This window comes from Natrix helvetica, assembly GCF_964273705.1.
Source record: "Natrix helvetica genome assembly, chromosome: 1".
Lineage (NCBI taxonomy): Eukaryota > Metazoa > Chordata > Lepidosauria > Squamata > Natricidae > Natrix > Natrix helvetica.
This window is the reverse complement of record NC_138548.1, coordinates 175,061,492-175,085,173: the sequence shown is the minus strand read 5'-3', so window position 1 is coordinate 175,085,173 and position 23,682 is coordinate 175,061,492. Positions and strand designations below refer to the sequence as shown.

The window sequence follows — 23,682 nt, the reverse complement described above, 5'->3', positions numbered from 1 at the left end:
CGTGGCCTGCTGGGACTCTGATCTCTCCGCCATCGCCCCACTCACGTGCTCCAGGTGAACAGACCGAAAAACCAGGGAAATAAGCAGCCACAGCCCTTTAGCCGGTGAGAAACGCCTGCTCCGGGCTCCCTGCGACGCTGCCACTCGCCCCAACACGTTCCTCCGGCCTCTACGTGCTGCAGGCCCAGCCACGTGTGTCAAAATGGCCGCCGGCTTCTTTGGGCGGTCCTCCGACAAAGCGCGCTCAAAAAAATGGCCGCCGACCTCAACTGACGCTTCCTGAGCCTCTGGGCGGCCGCTCGCAAGCTCGCCGCCCCGATCCTAGCCAGCACTCACTGAGGGAGCCTAAAAACCCCCGTAGGCAATAAAAACTCTTCCGCGCCTCTGCCGCGAGCTACAACCGGCCCCGGGATTAAGGCGACTTGAAAAGAAGCCGATCTGCCGCTTTCGCGCCGAAAAATCCCAGCGCGCTGCGGCTCCAGTCAATTTACACGTGTCGCTGCAAACTAGGCAGCAAAAGAAGGTAACAGGATCGCCCAGCACGCCCGAGACTCCAGGCATCAGTCCGGGCGATCCCCTTGGGAGAGGGAAGGCATGGAACGCCCCCCCCCCCTGTCTCTCAGCCTTCCGAGGGCAGTAACAACAGCCCTGCAAGGCAGACCAACTATAAAAAAATCTGTAAATTTAGAATGTTCAATTTTTACTAAATCCAATACTAAAATAGCTATAAAAACTCTCTAACTAGGAACCAAACCTGAGTCTTGGACCTTGACTGAGAGGAAACTGGGAACCAACGGGAGAAGCCGAAGGTTAAGAAGCTTTCTCTCAGTCAAATGGACCAATCAGGCTGCGATAACCCTGCTGTGACCCCTCCCTCCACACTACTGGAAAATGTGCATGTGTGAGCGGCTCCCTTCCTTGCACTGAGCAACTGCAGGTTTACGGGAAGTTGCTCGCGAAAGGAGAAAGTGTGACGGACTTTTCGGACTGTCGGCTACCATTTCCCTGCCAGCTTGCTCGCGAAATGCCTCACCAGCCTCACCAGCCATAAACCTCACCGCACATCACTGATACACACACATAATAAACTGCTTTCCACAATAGCAGAAATGTGTTCTTCTGAATTAGCAAATACATGTTTGTGGAGGAAGAAGTTCCTTTCTCATCCTACAAGTAAACACCAGCTAATATGCATGGCATGGTACTGGAAATTACCAGATATTTCCCCATGTCTCGTTGAGATATCCCAACCTTTGTCTCTAAAGACAAAAGTTAGGCAAGAAGACTGAACAATCAATATCTGACATGAGCTCTGTTTCTAGCACACAATGACCCTAAACCTCAGAAAGATGGAGTTCTCTTCAACTATCTACAGAGAAGCCATCACTAGTGGGACAAAGAAAATAATGGCTGGAAATCAGAGGAAATGAAAGAGGAAAGTTTGTTAGAAGCCACTTAGAGAAATTTAATGCAAGACAAAGTCCTCATTCTCCATATCAATTCATATTAAATTACTGGATTATTTAGATAACTTCAGAAAAACTATCTACCCTACAAATTTGTAATGAAAGCCAACAAAATAACTAGAGAAAGCTCATTAATGCTAAAAGTAGGGAAAGATGGTGTCTGATATAGAGGAAAAATCCGTGTTGTAGATCCTTCCACAACAACCTTAAATGTGAGGGGGGAGCTGAAGAACAAACATTGTGTGTATTACTTCCCCAGCTACTTTTATTTATCCTTCCTATGGTAAATAAGGAAGACCATGTTTTTCACACTTAAGCAGTACTGTAAATCATCATAAGATCTGATAAGTTTGTTGCTCAGAAGTAAAGTGATGGAAAAATATGTAACAAGGAAAATAGGGCACATTTTTCAAGCTTTCTGATCCATTAAAAAAAACAGACCAGAAAAACAAATGTCCGTTGGCTCAGAATTGTTATTTTACTGCAGTGAGCTATATTTTTTATGGAGCTCACATGAAAGAAATAGAAGGGCCTATGCCCAGGGCTGTCAAACTCCCGGCCGTTGGGCCAGATGCATCACGTGCTGGCCACACCCACTCCTGGTTTAGTGAAGGGGGGAAAAGTCCCAATATGTCACATGATGTCATGACGACTTGAGTTTGACACCCCTGGTTTACCCCATCAGCTTGAAACTACTGGTCACTAGCAATGATGTAACTGCAAGAAACCAACCCCGGACAAAACAAATCCAAGGAAGTTCAGCTGCTGCCCTTTTCTTAACACTGATCATTTATTACAAATTCAAGCAATAAAATTTCCAATATTCAAAAGCCATATATAGGAAAATCTACAGGTTTCATGCACATAAAATATGCACCAATGTCCAGCACCTATATAAACTTATCTGTATCCTTTTTTTTTTTACAAAAAGAACTGTTACAAGAAATGTAACTAGGATTGAGCAGATAATCGTCAAAAGAGCTAGTAAACTAGTCTGTCATTTATCCAAAATTGAGGAAATATTCTTAATTGTGCCATCCTATATGTGCCTAGTCAGAAGTTAAGCTCCACTGAGTTTAGTGAACGCAACTCACAAGAAAATGCATAGGAAATTGTATCTTTAACTAGTAAATGTTACACTGAGAATAATATTAACTATATGCCAATTAATAAATGAATGTATTGTTAATGAAAAACAATCAAACTACGTACAACAGCATACTACAATCTATGAAAAAAATGAATAAAAGCCAGCTTTTGAAAGCCAATTAGGCTAAGTAGACACTGGCAAATTATCAAAACCTCAAGGGTTTTAACATATACTACATGGTGCCTGTAAAGATAAAGACCGAGGTTGAAAGAGAAACATTTTTATATAAAACGTTTATAATTTTGTTCACAAATTCAACAACTTCTTGAACATTTTCAAAATCACCAATATCAATAGACATATTTAACTCTATTAGGTACAGTTACAATTGTTTGTTTTCTTGCTTTTTCCAAAGGAAATATTTTATTGTTATTCTCAAAGGGAAATAAATGCATTAAGATTGTGCTCATACAATTGAACAATATACATTTACTCAATTGTTTTACTGCTGTTCCGCAACATCCAATACAAATGGGTATTTCAAAGCGTAATTATCTTGAACTTGGGTTTAAATGCTGCAATATATCATACAGATATATGGTTTCAAAGAGCTACAGCTGAAGTGAATGAAAGCTTAACAAATATACAATATGTCCCTGAACAGCTGACCATCTCCTTGGGAATACAAAAGTTCTGTCTGGAGAGCAATCAAAACTCTTGAAGTTCCTTTCGTCATTTACCAACATTTTTAAAAATCTAAATGCACGAAAAACCTAATTTCAGGGCACACCTTGAAAACAGATAATTACTAATCAAGCTCCTTATATTAAAATCTCTTTAAAGCAGGGGTGTCAAAATGGCAGCCCATGGGCTGGATTCATCACGCGCAGGTCACACCAACCGCAGCTCCACGAAGAAACGTCACGATATGTTACGTGACGGCAATATGACGCCGTGAGTTTGACACTCGTGCTTTCAAGGAAGGTATTTAAAATAATCTAAATGTGAACAATCAATTTTCATTTCAATTACTATTTCCTTTAATGTGTCCTCCACAAAAGGACCTAATGTATTACATTTCATTACAAATATTTTACAATACTTCTATAAAAATAATTTAATAAAAGTGCTTCCTGTCTATAAAATTCTGATTAGTATCGATGTTCCCCTAGCACAGTGATGGTGAACCTTTTTGGCACTGAGTGCCCAAACCGGAATGTGCGTGCATATGCATGCATGTGTGCACGCCAGAGAACTGTAAACCTGAAGACCAGCTGGCCATCACATGCATGCCTGGTTTGGGGCCATTTTTCGGGCTGTTTTCAGGCCATTTTCCGGCGCCTACAAAGACCAGCCGGCCAGTGCATATGCGCGTACCGAAACTAGAAGAGCAGCTGGCAACGGTGCGCGTGCCCACAGGGAAGGCTCTGTGTGCCGCCTCTGGCATACACGCCATAGGTTTGCCATCACGGCCCTAGCAAATTTGATTTGTGGGTGGTGGTGGTGAAAAAAACCCTTAAGATTTTGAAAAAAAGCTAGCAGAGAATATTAGTCCCCAATTTACCTCATGAAGGGTGAGATGTTTGCCATCTTTTCTCTTCGAGTCAAACCTGCCATATATTGCACTGTACTTTCTAATCTCTTCTTCTTTGTGAGGGTCCTCATCATTCATTTCAAAGATATGACCAACCATCTTAGCCAGTTTTTTATTGATTTTCAGCATTTCTTTAACTTCATTCAAGTCACTTTTGGGGAGAGTGGAAGCCATGCGTTCCACGCACTCAGTGACTGACAGAGCTGCAGCTGCATCCAAAGTCTCTGTGTTATCCTTTGGTGAGGGTGGAGAACCAATGTCAGCGGGGGAAAGGCTGTGCTCGCTCTCGGTTCCATGGTGTCCTTGCCAGAGTCTCTGCTCGCTACTGTTTGGCGGCACTAAATTGCCCACTCCATCAGATTTGCCAGGACTCACACTCTGAACACAGGTTGTGGCGGCACATTTTGGAATCTTCACATGAGGCTCCCGGGTACTATTATTCCGTTCATAACTATTGCAAGATATTCCCAGCCACGTTGGTGATCCTTCCGGTAGCTTATATATTGGAATGCTACTGACCGGTAAGGAAGTGAGAGGCTGGTTAAAAAGGCCTGGATTTGTGACCCAGTCTCTCAAAGCTTTCTGCAGCCTTCGGACATGAAGAGGTTTGCTAGCCATGCCAACCAAGGCCATGATCTCAAGGAACTCTTCTTCACCTGCCTCACACAACTGCTGAACGTCATCCCCTCCCTGCTGAATGAAGGCATCAAAGTAGAACAAGAGATTGGCTTTCTGCAGGATGCGATAAAGCTGCAATTCACCAAGGGTTCTGGGCAAAGCTGTGGCCATTGTTGACCCAATGCCCTGCAAAAAAAGCAGAAGAACAATCAAATTAATACCAATTTCCAGATAGGCTTTTTTATTCAATGTAAATGCATTCCTTATGGGAGGGCATAGCAGAAGGAGGATAGGATTAAAGTTGGTTAAAGTTGTGTTGAACTGACCAAGTAGTATTTGGCAAATTGATGTCTCCATATTTCATCTATGGAGGGACTACTTAACAGAGCAGTTATAAGAAAAACAAGATAAAGCAAGTAAAAGTCTTTCAAAAATGGTGAAGCGTCTCATTAAAGCAGATTTGTCTTTCTGCAGACTCCTGCAACCACTTCATAAATTGTTCTGAGATTTTATTTGCATGCTTGTTCATCTAGTGGCTATATATTTACCAACCCGCAGAACCAGCTAACAGTAGCTTATGAAACAATCACACAAACCTTGAAAATGACATAACTGTTTTACTGATTCAAAAAGAGAATCAGTGCATCGCAAAGCAACTCTTTCAAAGGATTTTCACAGCCCTAATATCTAACAATAGGTATGGCCCCTAAATATAAAGAAAAGGACAGCTCTTAGACTGGGACATAGAGGGTTTTTCCCCCACTTGTACCTCTGATCTATTATTTGTAAAATATAAATAACTTACCAAATTACATTAGGTAAAAGTAACGTGTAAACTGTAACTTCAAGGCCTATTGTGATCTCCTAAGATGACTCCACTGTTCATAATATCTAACACTTTCGCTTAGCCTTAGAGTTTGCTATTATTGATGTTAATAATAACATTAATACTTTAATGGCATTGCTTTAGTATTATTTTATGGTTTTATTGTATGCTGCTCAGAGTCACGTTCTATGAGATAGACAGCTATACAAATACGATCTATAAATTAAATAAAAAAAGATTGTAGAAGCCAAAAGGATCTTTCCCTTCCATTCACTATATCTTCAATGCAATTATGCATTACAAAGCATAATACAGTATCATACTGTACCGGAATGATACAGCTCCACTAGTTTATAGCTATATAAAAACACTGCAAAAAAGAATTCTCAATAATCTCCAAATATTAATTCCAGCTTTCCAAAAAGCTATTCCAGTACCTGTAGCCAATGTTTGAAAAAATTTATTTAAACTGCGTTTATGAAGGAGACAGATACCGTATTTTTCAGAGTATAAGACGCACCTTTTTCCCTCAAAAAAGAGGCTGAAAATCTGGATGCGTCTTATACACTGAATACAGCATTTTTGGCCTCCCGAAACCCCGTCTCCTTCAAAATGGCCATGCATAGCCTTCAGGAGGCTTTCCTGGGTGCTGGGGGGAGGACAGAAATGAGCAGAAAATGGACCATTGTTTGCTCAATTCCCCCCCTCAGAGCACTCTATGTGCCTCCTAAAGGCTATGCACGCCCTTTTTCTGACAAAAAACTGGCCCATTCTCACAAAAAACAGGCCATTTTTGGGAGGTCTGCAGAGTGCAAAAACCTTTTTTTAATTTGCCTCTTCAAAATCTTGGTGCGTCTTATACTCCGAAAAATGAAGTATGTTATAAACATAAATAAATTAAAAAATGCTCAATCCCTCTAGTTAGTAGTGATAAGTGTTTTGCTTGCATACCTACAGTTCTGTATGCCACAGTGAACCATTACTTCAAGTACTTTCCCCTATAAACATGTTACCACTTAGAGATAAGAAAAGAGGTGAAAATTGAAGAATAAAAAATTATTATTTTATAAAGTGAAGAGAAACAGTTGTAAAACATTACCTTTTTCCCATCTATTTCTCCTAATCAGCTAATTAAATAAGGACTCATCTAAATACAGAAAATGAAGAATTCCAAGAGACTTCAAAACCCGTACAAAAGTTAATGAAACCAAATAAATTTATAAGACATTAAAACCAGATTCAACTTGTGTCTGATGGATTAAGAGCATAGGTCTAAGTGTCACATGACAAAAATTAAATCCTGCTAGATTAAATCTAAACATATATAAATCTCTACATATAAAAATAAGGCTTTAATCTGGTAACAAATTCCATTTAATTAAATAGGCTCTGAGGTGAGCAATGCATAACGCTAACTAAGTTTTAATATGCATTCGATTGTATGATTTTAAACACAGAGGGGAACTGCTCAGATTATGAAAGAGCAAATAATATATTTTCAATCTAACTCTCATCCCTGCATTTTGTAAAAAAAAATAATCTAATAGAGAGGACTTTTATTAATAGTACATAGTATTAAATATATAACCTGGAGAACTTTATCATTAAAGCAAATTTAGCTTTGTGCAGACATTCTTTTAAAATGGATCGAAATTACATATGTTCTAGTGCTGAAAAGAAGAACTGTCATCCACATTCATAGATCCTACTTTACAAATATGAATTACGGTGGAGGCTAAAATCTGGTTAAACCTAAGGCCATTTACATCAGACTTAATGCAACATCACCCTCTGTTCCTATTTGATTCTGTTCTTTCTTTATACAAGACAAACCCAACTACAGAAGAAAAAAATTGGCTTTTTGCAGATCTATTCTTAAAAGTGTGCAACTATATCTGTATGTATCTCTTGGCTGAAGGTTTTATAAAGACTGGAAACTACTGAAGAAGTGAGTAAATTAGAGGAATATTCTGGCTTTTTGCTATTGCTGACAATCAATAATGTGTGTGAAACGGTAGATTATTTAGGTTCAGAAGAAAAAATAGTGCAAATGAGAGAAATTTAAGCATCTGTAATTTTTCTCTGAAATCAATAGAACTTTGAAAACGATTAAATTTATAAACCTACATGAGTATTCAAATTCTACGTAGACTGAATGGTGTTTCTCAAACTAAAGCAAATTTAGGATTTTCTGATCAAAGATACAGGAAGTTCTCGACTTACAACAGTTTGTTTAATGACAGCTCGTAGTTACAACAGCACAGAAACTGTAATTTTTCACATTCACAACTGTTGCAGCATCCCCACGGTCACATGTTAAAAATTCAAGTGCTTGGCCACTGACTCATATTTCTGATGGCTGCAGTGTCCTATGCTCATGCAATCACTTTTTGTGACCTTCTGACAAGCAAAGTCAATGGGGAAGCCAGAGTTACTTAACCATTAGCAACCATGTTACTAACTTAATAACTGCAGATTCATTTAACAATTGTAGCAAGAAAGGTGTGGGGGGGGGAAATAGGATACAACTTACTTAACAAATTCCTCATGTAGCAACAGAAATTTTGGGCTCAATTGTGTTCGTAACTTGAGGGCTAACTCTATCACTGTGCTAAATTTGATCCAGAGCGTAAACCAAATATCATCTTTATTTAATTCCTTTTTAAAATTACAATTCTAATTTGCATTTCTTATTGGAACTCCAAGTCCTCTCAATTAGCCTCATACTCACAGTGCTCTGACATAGGTTGGCTGAGAGAGTGACTGAGTCAACAATATCTAGTGAAGTAGCATGCTCAAGTATTGTCCCAGTCCCAAACCAGTTATCTCAATCACTAAGCCAGACTGCTCAACTCTAACTGATCTCAGCCCCTAATCATTCTAATTAATAGATGAAGGTTTTGAAAGATAGCGAGTTTTTTTTAAAAAAAAAAATCAAACCACTTTTGCTCGTCTCATAAATTTGGAGTTTAGGTAGTATTTGATTTGTGATGGCAACTGGGACTGGAATTGCCACTCTAAGCAATGCAATTGTAACGTGACGTGACCGCACTGCTTAGCAATGGCAGTTCCAGCAGTCTCTGGTTGCCAACGTTAAGTGAGGACCACACACGTAGTTAAGCAAGGACTGCATGCGACTGGGACTTCAAACTTTCTGCAGGCTTCCCCATGGATGTTGCTTGTGAGAAATTAGCAGGGAGTGCCAAAAATTATGATCACGTAGCTACAGCTCACATCGAGATCAGAATCACAGGACATGATCACGGGGACACTGTGATGGTCAAACTACAGTACTGAATAAATAGACATTAAATCAGGGCTGCCTGGATTTGAAATAAGTTCTTACTTTAAGATTAATTTCTACTAATTTGGGAGTCCAGCAGATACAACAGAGGTGTGTTGTGGGCCTCATGATAACTGTGGCTATTGCACTGCAAGGATCACATGCATAGTAGAGTTGCTATTCTGTCTTTTCTAGATTCAGGCCTACCTTCAGTATGTATAACAAGGCTAAGCAGCAATTTTTTAGCAATACATTTTTGGTCAAATAAATTCGAAGCTAAGCTGTTGTTCTAATTCAGAATTTTAAATAGGGGAAAGAATTGATCAGATGCCCTTGGAAAATATGATTAACCACTAAGGGCCCACATTTAACACATCAAGTAATCATTTACCTCATTTCATGACTACACAGCCTACCTTTGTGATTCGCCCCAAAGTTTCTTGATGGAAAAAGAAGAAGATATATAATAATGTGCGGGGGGGATGACTCCAAGAATGTCAAGCTGTGCCACGCCAGGACCTGGGAACCAAATCTCTACCATTGGCTGACTCAGAGCAGATAGAACTCCCAAAACACAAAGGAAGAAGCTATGCCACGACGCCTCGCATAACTATTGATAGCTGCATTGAAGATTGTGCATGGCGTCATCTTTGTCAGATATAGGGCTGACAGTGGAAACCCCATGGTGAAACCACTCATTGCCTGCTCAGAAGCACAAAAGCAGTCATTATTCGAACCTAAGTGTTATTCTACAGTTGTGTTCTAAACTGCAAAGTGCTGGAAAGAAACCTACATCTATACCAGCTTAGCAGACTTTCATCTCAAGAGCAACGCCTGTCAACCAAAGACAATGACAGGATTCACTGATAATCAACAATCAAGTATCTTACATGTATGTGTGAATTAGCTGTCATCCAAATTCTTTTCACACATTTCTGCATGAAGGGAAAAAGCACTTTCAAAAGAGCAACAGACTCCTATCTTTAGCTGCTGCCCTGATGCTGAACAGTTTCTGCTGATTGAAAAGAAGGCAATTACATTTAAACTTCCAGGCATAAAGATTTTGCCTGACACTAAAAACCTTTATACAGACCCCCAAATTCCTAATAATGGACCACATGCAAATGTCTCCACTCCCAGCTTCCCCATTTAAGATAGTATTGTAGAATAAAGGTAGGATGGATCCAGGAAAAGCTGTAACACAAGAGGGGCATAAATAAAAACTTGCCCTTGCAGCTCGTCTGAACATTCTCTGAGTCATAAGAATGGAGGGGAGGGGAACCACCTGTTTTATCAATTATACACTCACAGGACCTCAAGTACCATTTTATGCTCCTGTAACCCACCTTTTAAAAAAATGCTTGAACCCTTAGAGACTAAGTGGTAAACTCTGCTACATGCATGCTTATCCTGTCAAATCAGCCTTTTGAAAAAAAAACCCTCTCACTCTGAGAGAGAGAGAGAGCGGGAGGGAGAGGAACAAGTCTTTGAGATATTTTGAGTAGATCGTTTCCTCCAGATGAAAAGATACATACCAGGCTCCACTTCTGCCCAATTTGTATGACCTTTTTATGATTTCCATTTTGCTGTTAATTTTGTTGTCTTTCTACTGATTTTGAGAGGCAACAGCAAAAATAAGGTTAGGAGCAAAAAATCTGAAATAATTAGTCTAAATTAGACTGTCAAGTGCAAAAATCAATCAGATGCTTCTAAACTACCTTACAAGACAAATATTAATAAAACAAAATAACACACATGTCACAGTAACATTTTGATAGTACTGTCCTAAAAGTGGCTATTCCAAAGTTAAAGAGTTAAATTGGAACGGTTCTGTAGATGATTGCAAAAAGACAGGTAGGGGCTATCTAACCAATAGTGGTAGAAACACTTGGTGTTATCAAATGAAAAGAAGAGATCCTCCCATCAATCCTTTCTCAAGACCTCTAGCATGGCCATTTTTAAAGATAATAATAATTCTTTCAGCCAAAGATGACTGTGGGAAATAAAGGTGCTTGCATGTTGTGTGTGAAAATTGGAGGGAGGAGGCGTTTCTGCTGCGATGTGGCTCATGTGGGCGAATTATTGAGGAGAACTTTTGGTGTGGGTTGCTAACAGTGGGATGAACGTACATTAATCAGCCTTCTAAGTCTTTCATGGTGGTAAGAGATGCTGTTTGAAATGCTAGAAAATTTGCCATCAAAGTTCAGAAAGAAAATACCACTAAAAGGGCTTTTTTTTCCTTTCAAAAGGTAAAGCCTGACCCCAAACTCCACAAAAAGAAGCTAACATAAAAGCATCAGTCTTCAATGTGTTCCAGCAGCAAATCTTTGCATCGTTAAGATGTTTCAGATCAGCTTTTCCTCTGATTCATCTGTAATAGGAATGACTGAGGACAGAGGGAAAGGAAAGGAAACAAAACAGATAAAAGGTTTGTATCCCCCCCTCATCCTTCCCCCCAGATCTGTACAGGTGTTGGTTGACAAATGACAAGTTCATTTCCATTTTAATTTGGCTCACTTCTCCCCCTCCCTTAGTTAGGAAACTTAAGTTAAATGGAAGATAACAAGCAAAACTTAACAGCAATAGCTTAAGTGACACAGATTTTTCTTTAGAAAGCAAACGTTTAATATAGGACTGCTATGGAAAGATTCCACTTGATACCAAGAGGTATCAAATGCCAATAAATATTTCTTGGTTCTACCACAGAAATGGGACCAAATTCCAAGCTTTAATAATGAATAATCCTACTAGCCGACTGCATTCCCAATCTAATATCAATGAGGTTTTATACAAATGAATAATTTCTCCATAAAATGAGCTGAACCTATTTCAGAAGGAATAGTACAGTAATATTTCCCCACAGCCATTTAGCTTTACTACCCTGGCACAAGCTCAGAACCTCTCACCTTTATTAAAGGAGTAATTATCTCCCAAGATAACTTTCCAAAAATATTGATTTCAGCAAGTACATGTCTCCAAAAGGTCTCTTTAAAGCGACTGCTTTGGACAGTTGTTTATTTTCCACAATAGTTAGTAGCAACATATTTTAACAACCTTTCAGCAGCCTCATATTTTTGTATTAAATATTCCAAGTGGATGGCTATTAATGTTAAGGGCTTTTGGCCCCAAAACGGACAAGAATCAGTTTTATATGACACTGATATCTTATTGCTAAACTCATGCCCTTTCATTCAGCCTCAAGATGTAAAGAACAGTGTGCATATTTTTCCTCTAAACTTATAAACACAATACTAAAATCAATTAAAGGACATGGTGGCTCAGTGGCTAAGACGCTGAGCTTGTCAATTAGAAAGGTTGACAATTCGGCAGTTCAAATCCCTAGAACGCATAATGGAGTGAGCTCCCATTACTTGTCCCAGCTTCTGCCAACCTAGCAGTTTGAAAGCACAAAAAAAGGCAAGTAGAAAAATAGGAACCACTTTGGTGGGAAGGTAACAGTGCTTCATTCGCCTTCAGCATTTAATCATGCCAGCCACATGACCATGGAGACATCTTCGGACAGCGCTGGCTCTTCGGCTTTGAAACGGAGATGAGCACCGCCCCCTAGAGTCAGGAACGACTAGCACATATGTGCGAGGGGAACCTTTACCTTAAAACCAATCAAATTTATTTCCAAATGCAGGGGTCAGAGTGATATCTTCATCCATTCATTCTCATTCTCTCTCTCTAAGGCCAAGTGCTTATTTCAGGTGGGGGGCGGGGAATAAGATCCTGTCTTATTTTCGGGGAAACACAGTATTTAGACCTGGGTTCCACCAGTGTTCCTCCTCCCCACAAACTAGCAAGCTACTCAGCACGAAAATAAGATTCTTTCAACAAATGAAATCAATATGAAGAGAGGATGAAGCAATTTTAAGATTTACTGACAATTCTACAGAGATCTTTAAAATTAATGATACAGTTTCAACTGTCTACCAAGTTTGCATTATATTTTTTGTGTACTGCACATTTTTGCAATATTATTTTTGTGGCAGAATACAGTAATAATCTTTCTATATTTATGCCTGAATGTGCACTTAGATACAGCTCAAATATCCATTACCTACCAATTACCTCAACTATGGATGTAATTTGGTAATATATCCAAGAGTCCCTATCTTAAATATTTCAAATACTCAAAGTATTCAAATACTGTAAATAAGACCTCCTAAATTGAAAAGCTGAACTGTGTATATCATTTTCTCTCACACTTTTAGTTGTGCTATGTCCCCAGACACTTCAGGGAGGGGGAGGGGTATAAATCAGAATTTTCTCAAGAACGCATTTTGAAACATGTCTGAGTACCATACTGATAGTGGAACTGAAGTTTTAAAACTGAATTAAAGATGTTCTTCAAAATATATATATATTGGGAAGATAGCCTCAAAAGCAATCCCCACCCCAAGTTTAAATATATAAAAATGTACACCAAAGGTAAGTTTCCTAATTCTGAAGATGTTCAAAGCTTATTCAAACAAATGTTAACCCGATCGGCAACTAACTAAGGTTAGCTATCCATATCAAGTCAAATGTTTATTGCGATCACAGACAAGCACATCCGTATCTATACTATTTACATAATGTGGTAAAAGCGTTCCTTCTTTTGCAATGTTTGGGTTGTATACCATCTCTCCCAACTTTTAGTGAAGACAATGCAAGGATGTTTCAGTACTTTCCGCCCACGCCCTCACCCTTTTTTCCCCTTCTTTTTGCATTGGATTTCTCTGGGAATTATCCACACGCCACCCACCCACACACGCATCCCCGCTCTCCTTCCGGCAATCTACAGCGGCAGGAACCGACTGCAGCGCCGGAGTGGTGCAAACAGCCTGCTAGGCGAGAAAGAGGCAGGGCGCTTCTATATTCCGTTCGCCCTTTCTCCCCCTCCCTCCTCTTACAAACGCAACTCTGCCTAATACACCTATTTAATTTAGAAGGAATTAAATTAATTCACCCACTTAGCCTCCCTGTTATTTGCTCCCAGGTAAATGCGCAGAGGAATTGCGGCCCCGTTTCAGACAGGCCGCTGTCCCCATCAGTTTCGCTTCTGATAAATACGAGAGCACGGCTCAAAGAAACTCGCACGGATGTTACCTGTGCATGCTGCCCGTCCAGGTTTCATCTAGAAAGGCTTCGTCCCACCTGCCGCCCAAGCTGGTTCGCGCATTTTTTTAACCGGACGTTGACTTTCGGGGCGAGTTAAGAAGCGTGCGCGCAAGTTTGCAAGCCGCGCAAATCGGGCTGCAGGAGGAGACGCCGAATTAAAGACAACCCGTTTCAGTTTAGAAACCCGAAGCACACACACACCTACTCCAGCGATCAACATGATGCTTAGCATAAAAGTAAGGATCGCGGCTGAAAAACCATGAAAAACGAGACCTGCGATTTTCATGCTATTTCTTCCGGAGTATATCATTATTAAACCCACTGGGGGCAATTTCACTACTCCCAGCAACTTGCAACGACTGGACGCAGTTTGGCTTAAAAGAGCTCCCCACCGCCCCCCGGTCCTGCAATGCTCGTTTCGAAAGATGCCAGCCGAAACCTCCCGCACACGCAGCGACCCGCAACGCATTCTGTGTTTAGCGGGCGCCGGAGCCTCGGAAAGTCGCGCGAAGGCAACGATCAAGCGAGCGAGAAAAGCGCACGCGGCGCCAAAGGGTGCGCCGCCGCGGAGCTTTTGGACTGCGCCGCCCCACGCCTTCGGAGTTGGAGCGAAGCGAAGCCGCCGCTCCGCCTGGAAACTCCCGGGCGATCGCCAAGCACCAGGTGAGAGTCCAAGTCCTTCCTTACTTGTCTCCAGGACGTCCTCGCAGCCGCCGCCACTGTTCCTGTCTGACCGTCCGGCTCTTGTCCCGGCCGAGGATGCTGTTGGTCTGAAGTTACGGCCGAAGTCCCCCTCGCCTGCGGCCAAGCTTTTCCCTTTCCATCAGTGGGTGTGTTGTTTCCGCCGCCTCTCAGGCTTCGCTCTGACCCGCAAGCCCGTAGCGCGGGAATGGCTGCCGCTCTGGCGGCGGCGGGAGCAGAAGCAGCAGCCTCCGCCTCCTCCACCGCTGCCGCCACCGCCGCCTCCTTTCCTTCTCCTCTGCCTGCGCATCCACGGCCCCCTCCCGCGCGCCGTCACATGGGGAGATTCCGTTCTTGCTCCCCGCCTGCTCCTGCTCCTCCCTCCCACTCGCGGCCGCGTGACGCAGATCCTGGCGTGGGCAGCGCGGGGGCGGCGGCTGCTCCTCCTGGCTCGGCGGCCCCTGCCTGGAACAGAAGGCAAAAACCGCCTCGAAGGAAGCGCTTGGCAGCCGAGCAAGGGAGAGGCGGCCCCAGAGGCGCGCCAGTGAGGACGCAGCGGCGGCCAGGTGCCAGCCCCTAAGCGGCTGGGTGGCTTTACTTCAGGGGAGCAGTGAGGACATTGAAAGGACGCCCAGCTTCTGGGGAGTGGCAGTGGCGTGGGCTCCTCTTCCCTGTGGGAGATGTAGAAGGGGAGGGGTCTCATTCATCAGGGGGACGGTTTTAAAGTTTGGCCATGCTTGGATGCCCGTGTTGAGTCACCGTCCCTGCAGAACCGCAGCTTCCTAATGGGGTTTATTTTCAGGGCTATTATTATTTTGGGTGGGTAATCTTCTATAGTTAGATTCTCAATCTAAGACTGGTGGAAATAATTCAAGGGCCTAAGAATTATTATTAAGGTACCGCCTAAGAATCTAAGCAGTTTCAAGCAAGGTGTTTTTGTGTGTGTAAAATTAGGGTGTCCAAATATCAATTGCTCTCATAACAACGGATTTCTTTTTCCATAAGTGTTCAACTTCAATCTGGTAGTTCATCATTTTTTCCAATTATTTTTTCATCTATCCTAGCGTCACCTGGAAGACCATTGTCAATGAACCAGGCATTCTTCATTTCAATAACTGCTATGAGACCTGTTATGAATAAGATGCCTATGTGGAGCTTAAAGTCCCATAAGATCTTTACCCACTCATTATCCAAAACCTACTCTACTTGATGGTCCCAGTAGTTTTACTACATTTTTAGATTCAAACCTCAGGCAAAGTTTTCAATGAAGAATTCTGGCAACTTAGTCATAATGCTGCTTGAATTCAGTTGGTGAAATTTTGCTGCAGCCACTGATCAAATGGTCAGTTGTTTTATCCTTTTTACCATAAAGTTGACATTTGCTATTCGTTACATGTTGAATTTTCACTTTTATGTAATTAGTTGGCAAAGCTTGTTCTTGACCTGCTAAAATAAAGCCTGCAGTTTCTTTCTTTAACACTCCTGATCTTAACCAACTCCCTGGTGGTTTTTTTTTTGGGGGGGGTGTCACTTTTTTCCTTTTCTTTCAAGTTTTGATTCTTTGTTGGGTTCTTCCAATGAGCAGATCTGTATTCAATTGCTTCTTTTCTGTAGTCATAGAAAAGTCATAGAAATTGTTTCCAAGGGCTTTCCTTGATCGACTGCCCACTGGCTTGGCCTTCATATGTATTGAATTCTTCTTAAAGATCTTAGTTGCCACTATTCTGAGCATTTGTGTCTCTGCAAGTTAGTTAAGATGTAATATGTTCATGCAAATAATAAATGTCAGTAGTATTTATTCCCAGAAAATAGACATACAAAGGTGATTTATTTGAGGAGTCCTATCCAGGGCTGTTCAAAGGTGAATTCTTAATTCTTGCCTAAAACGGGTACACAACCCCTGGCAGTGATCCACGGCATGCCAGAAACTGTGCCTCGCGAACAAGAGAAACTCCATCCAGCGATGCAGGCAGCACAAGAAACCATACACCCCTCCAGTCCACGGAAAACCCTCTCTCCATGGAACTGGTCCCTGGTGCCCAAAAGGTTGGGGGCCGCTGACCTAAAACGAGTAGAGAATTGCAGTTCCTTCTTTGTTTCCCCTTTATCCCTCCGCTTCTTGTCTTATGAATGCTTTCAGGTAAAGAATTCAAACACTTTATCCAACAATGCATACATTTGTAGCACATGCCTAATTATACAAGTTGCACAGATTCTAGCAACAGACAAAAGGTTTTGTGCTTATATTAACCCCAGATAATATATTATGTGGTCTTTTCAACATTGTTGTTTCTGCATTGTATTTTTCAGTTATTTGTCCAGCTTTCAGTTTCTTTTTTTAACTAGTTGCTTCTTTCAGCTCTTTCTAATTTTGTTTCTGAATATTCTGTCTTATTATTCTGGCATAAAGTCATAAAGCCACCACCTTCCAATTAAAACAGAAATGTTTATGGGACAGTAAAGTTGCAACATCTGAAAAAACATTCCTTTTGAAAAGAGAGAAAATGATGATTTTCATTAACTTGGTTTGAAATGGAATAATGGCAAATATATTCCAAAAATTAATATAACCTGTCATTTATAGAGCACGCCATGAAACAATGAGTCCATTAACAAAACTCCTGTTCAGGTGGACCTGCTGAGTCTCACTGTTTTTCCAAATGATTTTATTTGATTCCATTGAGACTGTTCCAATCCATATACAGCAGAATCTCTGGTCATGAACACTTCTGACCACGACCAAATCGGGTTCTGACCAAAAAATGCACATATTTTTTTCGGGGCCAATTTCCCTTCAGTGCCTTTTTTTTTTTTTTTTTTTTTTGTAAGCACAAAATTTCCAAAATTAGATTCGGGTCATGACCAAATTGGTTTGCGACCAAAGTTACGGAACAAATTATGGTTGTGACCAGAGGTTCTACTTTACATAAATTGTTGCAACAGTCATAGTGAAATCAATTGGCAATTTCCTGAATATTGTCTGATAGAGTTGTGTCACGGTAGATGACAGCACTTAGCAAAGAGTGGATTTATTTGTTTGCTTGTTTGTTTTTCTTGACCACCCACGGATCCATTCCAAAGCCCTAGCGCCCATTCATTGCAGGTGGCCATCAAGCCTTCAGCTGAACTAGATAGCAGACGCTTGGGAACAACCCCAAGTTCCCTCTGGAACCCAATTAGGTCTGTTGGTCATCTTGGCCAGTTTGATGAGTCTGACCTCCCTGCAGTAAAGGGCAGCATCAGAGAACTAGAGTGCCGCCAGGGAGTCATCTGACCATGATAGGACAAAGTCTCTCCCAATTGTAGATCACATTACCACTACTCTCACACCTAGATCAGGCTTTGGATGACCTGAGACAAGTTCATGGTTGTGATGGTGGCCATGAACATTCACGTTTCCTCAGACCTTGCACCCCAAGGAGGGAAATTCCAGCCTGGAGGGTTTGTACATTGGCAGCAATCCCCACTTTACCCTAGAGCCCAGCTTAGCAAGCAGGGTCTTGCACCTGACAATCTGTGGAATAGCTTCTGGAAGAATCATCATGATCACTCAGAGAACATGGTTGATGCCACACCCACCGCATAGGCATAGTTCCTGGAGGGAAATGTCTCCTAGAGAAGAACTAGGCAAGAAATATCCCTCTCCAAGTCCAGCCAAGCTTCAGGTGTCAGGTCGCCTTTTCCCCCCTGATCAAATGGATGAGGACAGCTTTATTACTGACTGAACTGGCATTCAACAGCAACAGCCAAGAACTCAGGTCCTCAGAGGTCTACTGATAGAGATGTAGCGTTGAGACCAAAAGGTCTACCACCAGAACACCCATACCCAGCGCATATTCTGCAAGAGTAACCTGACTCCTCCTGTCTCCCTGTTACTCCTTTTCCCAGGAACAATTTTCTTAATAATTATCACTGACCAAAAGAGTGAGTAGTAAATTTTAAAGAGGATAGGGGTAATTATGTAATCTGTTCTTTAAAGCTCTCTGAAGTACAGCTGTACGTTTTAATATTTCTAGAGAAATATTACACTACAAACAATTGCATTTTTCTTGTCTTCTGGATGCTGATTTTGGCAGCATCAAAGAAATACCGAGAGGATTGGTGGTCTTGTTAATTGTGGCTATACTTTATTTTAAAACATTGTAATGCTTTTAAGGAGAACACTTGCTGTACTTGAATTTCATCTTCATTTTCCCTCTTGATTTTTTAAAAAAAATGTCCGAAGTTTTCTTTTTCCTTGCCTTAATGTCTTTCATCACCATGAAACTCCTAGCAAGTTTTTTCCAGTATTTTTAATCCTGCAATGCCAGATTCTCTTTCCAAGCAACATCATATGAAACAACATAAGCCTTGGCATATGTTGGAAACTGGTTGGCTGCTATTCATAGTTTCCAGTCTCTTTTAGTCAAGTTGAAGTCTTGGCAATAATATAGACGTGCTTTTCCCCGGGGTCTTATTCTGCTTTCCCAGTCTAGTCTACTCTCCTAATATTTCTTGGTACTCTTCCTTCCTAGTTTCCACCCAGCGTACATCACAAAATGCAATGAATAACGAAGGGGTTTATGTTGGGCAATTCTCAGTTCTACTGCACTTACACCTGCCCCATAAACTGAAAGGGCTTTATAAAAAGTCAGACTGGTGTTCAAGGCAGTTTACTATGGGATTGATCCAGAAGAGAAATCAATTGAATGCCATTTGTTTCCTACAGGTAAAACTTACCCAAAAGGGATTTATAGCCTGTGGAGTTCAAGACAGAAGTGTCCACGGAGAGTTAACATCAAAATGGTAAGTGCAAATGAGCAAACAAAGCTCCATCTCTTTTTAAGATACCCTGCTTTGATTACCCCTGGTGTGACTACCATTTTGCTGACTACTGTTGCACACCTCCAGACCCCATGGAGATACCCCTATTTCAAAGACTAGAATAGTTCCTTCAATTTTCAAGGTGTTGACTATCATCTTTAAAGCGCTCCATGGCACAGGACCTAGTTACCTGCGGGATTCGCATCCTACCCCACCCATCCCTGCGACCGATTCGCTCTCACAGAGTGGGACTCCTCTGGGTGCCGTCCACTAGGCAATGCCAGCGGGCGGCGCCCAGGAGTAGGGCCTTCTCTCTGATAGGCCCGACCCTCTGGAATGACCTCCCCCCCCCCCCGATATCAGAACAACCACCGATCTCCGCTCCTTCCACAAGAAACTTAAGACCCACCTGTTCCAATTAGCTGGCCTGGCCCAACCGTAGTTTTTAATCTTCAATCCTTCTGGCCGGTATTTTAAATTTCTAGGGGTAGACCTTTTAAGCTGTTTTTTAATTTTTATTATTATTGTACAGGCGTTATATTTAATTTGTTTTTAAGGGGTATTTAATATTTTTTACTGTGTATATGGTTTTTTAGTTGCTGTCTGTACACCGCCCCGAGTCCCTTCGGGGAGAGGGGGTGGTCTATAAATTCAATTAATAATAATAATAATAATAATAATAATAATAATAATAATAATAATAATAATAATAATAATAATAATAATAATAATAATAATAATAATTGAATGGTTCTGTATGGTTCTATAAAGAGCCTAAGATATTTGTAAATTATTAGGAACATCTGACAGTTGTTCATAACATCTGTATCTGACACTTCTCAGACGCATGCCCAGAATACTTTTTCTGGCCAGATGAGTACATTTTCAGCAAAGTTGTGAAACAAGTCCTCATATCCTAATGTGGATCCCAGAGACATTGTTGTAAATGAACATCATGTCAGGGGCTAGCACTTGGCTTGGCAACAGGCCAGTTTCCCCGTTTAATTAACACTGCTTTAAACTAACTCAGCTGCAGATGATTTAGGTCCATCTCAATCATAATGAAGGCATTGTCATGGGGCCATGACAGAAAAAAAAAGATGATGCTGAGTATGATTTAGTTAAATGGAAGTGGAGAATGACCCCAAGTCCACACAGTATCTAAGGATACTTTGAACTGAAAGAAGAGAATTTGCTGGAATTTCTAAAAAACCAGAAAGCATGTAGATTGGAATGCTTATCTGTTATTTCTAGGGGTATTCAAAATGTGGAGTTACTCTGACCACAGAGGAAGTTGATTGTCCTATGGCTTAAACTGTGAGCCAGCCATGCTGTAAAAAAACCTTAAAACCATAATATATAACCCGATGGGCATATGTTTATTTTCTCTTTTTGTGACACAAGAATTGCATAGATGCAATTTCTCCTCTTTTCTATTGCAACCGAGCCTTCCTGGATGCCTGGAGGCCATGGATAATGTTGAATTTTCATTGTATTATTTCTTGTGAGAGAGGAAGTTATACTTTTTCCTGAAAGAGTAAAAATTATTGATTCTGCTTCAAGTGAGCACACTGGTAATAAATAGTGTTCCTATTTCTAAGTGATGTTATTTAGCTCCTGCCGTGTTGGTTCTCAAGCATTTTAGTTTACTATAAGAATGCACCAGGATTATAATTATTAGCAAGAGCAAGAGCTTGATCCCATTGCCGTCAGGTTTAGCTGATTTTTAGGCTGCAAGCTCAACACATTTCTATATAGACTCAGGGTTTGCTTATTTTCATTTCGTTTTTCTATTTTCCAGATTCAGTCATTTTCATCTGCAGATGATTATAGAGAGTCATATACAAAGTCACCGGTATTTTCTAATTGTTGTGAAGATGTTGTAAATTTGAAAAGAAACAAGATACCGTATATACTTCTCCATCACCAAACATTTCTTTAAAATTCTGATGATTCCTTAAATGTTCATAAGCTAGAGGTTAATTGGGGGGAATCAGTATTTGGCAAATAACATCAAATTGTGAGCAGTGAATGTGGATACCCAAAGTCCTACCTTTAGCTTAAATTGGGTCTCCCAAATCCAGGGAAGATGATTCCTTCCCCATCACTACAACAGCCATATGTGCCAAAGTTTTGAAAGAGAGGAGATAGCAATGGCATCTATGTGCTATCCTATATCCCACATACCTGCATTCCCTATGCTTGTTTCCATACTTTGCTACAACTCCCCTTAACTGGAACAAAATACCTTTGGTAGCTGTAGTTGTTTTTAAAATTTAAATGTATGTCTAAAATCCGCAGCGAAGCTGTGCTGAATATATTTAAAGAGGCAGTACGGGAAGGATTCCAAGAGGTAGGAGAAGAATATTTGAATCTACCTAGTCACCTCTTAATCTCTGTGATATTCAAGATAATTCGAAAGAGCAATTTGCTTCTATTTTATGCATAGCTAATGGCAATGTATGTTCAACTAGAAGAAAGAATTTAAGAGAGTTTGAATGTGGTACATTAGAAGCAATAGTTCTCTCTCTCTCTCTCTCTCTCTCTCTCTCTCTCTCTCTCTCTCTCTCTCTCTCTCTCTCTCTCTCTCTCTCTCTCACACACACACACACACACACACAGACAGAGAGACAGACAGACACAATATTTCTTTCCTTAGTGAGCTCACTCAAATCTCATGTTAAAAGAATGTATGAGGCAGGGTCAGATTGCCTATTATTAATATTATAATTATTAACAATGCATACTATTACTATACATTTTAAATAAGAAAGAAGCCTAATGAAGAAGCCTCTATAATGATTAAAAATAGAAGATGAACAGTAAAAAAAGAAATAACCAGGAAATTCTCTAGAAAATGCATATAAAGCTCATTAGATTTATAGAACAATAGAAGAGAATATATATATATAGCTTAGGGTTGAACTGTGTTTTGTGCTTTCTGAGCTTGTTTGTTTGTTTGCAGACGTTTCATTACCTGACTAGGTAACAACATCAGTGCACTGATTTACATGCAAACAGCCAAGCTCCGAGCATCCTCTATTTATAGATAATTTTTGTACCAAACAAACCATTTGATTTTCTGAATTTATTTTTTACTAAACTATATTAATAAAGTTGAGCAAAGCATGTTTTCTAGGCTTTTGACTGAAATCTGACAGCCAGTTTGATCTAGTGGTTAAGGCACAGACTAGAAAGCAGGAGACCGTGAGTTCAAGCCCCACTTTAGCCATGATAGCCACCGGAGTAACTTTGGGCCAGTCACTGTCTCTCAGTCCAACTCTATCACAGGGTTGTTGTGGGGAAAATAGGAGGAGGAAGGTGTGTTGGATATGTTCGCCACTTTGAATTATTCATAAAAATAATAAAGGAATAAAAATAAGGGGGTATATAAAATAAAAAGAACAAAATAATAAAATGTGATATCAACAGATTAAATGGTAGCACATAATTGTGTTTTTCCCCTGACAGTGAAATCACACAATCCATGTTTTAATTAAATCCAAATAAGAAACAAAGAAGGTCATATTGCAGATATATAAGTTCATTGAAGAACCTTCCTTTAAAATTTAAAACGTAATTCCAAGAAAGACTTTCTAAAGTGTTCCCCTGTGTGAAAGACCATCCATAGGCTCTCCCTAAGAACTCGTGTCTCACCTCATTTGGAAAAGACTTCTGAACAGGACATCTGAAGGAGATGCTAGAGGTTAGGAAAGCACATAAGGGAAAAATGAAGACAAGATCTGAAAAGATTAAAAAGCAACCCTTTAAATAGGGCCCAGAAGTGAAACAACAAAGGAAGACATGAAAAGCAATGAAGCTGTCAAGGTAAGTGTAGAAAGAACTGTTGTATTAGGCACTGAACGGTTGTCAACCTTCAAGACTGGGAAAAGAAGGGCTAAAATCTCTTAAACAAAAAAGATTGGGAAAAAAGACAGCATTTAAATCCTTGGTCCAATACATATGAATACATTATAATTATAATAAAAAAAACTCTAAAAATGAAAAAAGATGCAGGAAAAAATAGAAAAGAAAGAATATAGTAAAGAAAAATAAAATAAAATAAATAGACGTCTTTACCCTTCTTCACAACATGTATAAACAATTTTAATAACTGACCACCTTTTGTTAAAATGCAACAAATGAGGTCTTCCTTCCACAGCACATCTCTTATTATAAAGCAATCTGTAAAACCTCATCATTTTAGTCCTGACT

The 23,682-nt window shown here is 40.4% G+C and overlaps 1 protein-coding gene and 1 long non-coding RNA gene across 3 annotated transcripts in view; one reads left to right on the top strand and one right to left on the bottom strand.

Annotated features, from left to right (window-relative positions):
* NAB1 (NGFI-A binding protein 1) overlaps positions 1-14,976 on the bottom strand; it is an 82,307-nt gene extending 67,331 nt beyond the window's left edge. Inside the window, exons 1-2 of one of the 2 annotated variants that reach the window (XM_081939053.1) lie at positions 14,671-14,976; positions 4,121-4,954 (exon numbers count right to left, since the gene is read on the bottom strand). In XM_081939053.1, the coding sequence (XP_081795179.1) occupies positions 4,121-4,939 (819 nt within the window). In that variant the 5' untranslated portion in view covers positions 4,940-4,954; positions 14,671-14,976. The remainder of the gene's footprint in view (positions 1-4,120; positions 4,955-14,670) is intronic. The other variant, XM_081939052.1, reaches the window with a different exon arrangement.
* On the top strand, positions 14,509-21,637 carry LOC309385017. The gene is made up of 3 exons (XR_014174145.1): positions 14,509-14,646; positions 19,373-19,449; positions 21,269-21,637. It is a non-coding gene; the product is annotated as an uncharacterized lncRNA (long non-coding RNA).
* The last annotated feature ends 2,045 nt before the right edge of the window (positions 21,638-23,682 follow it).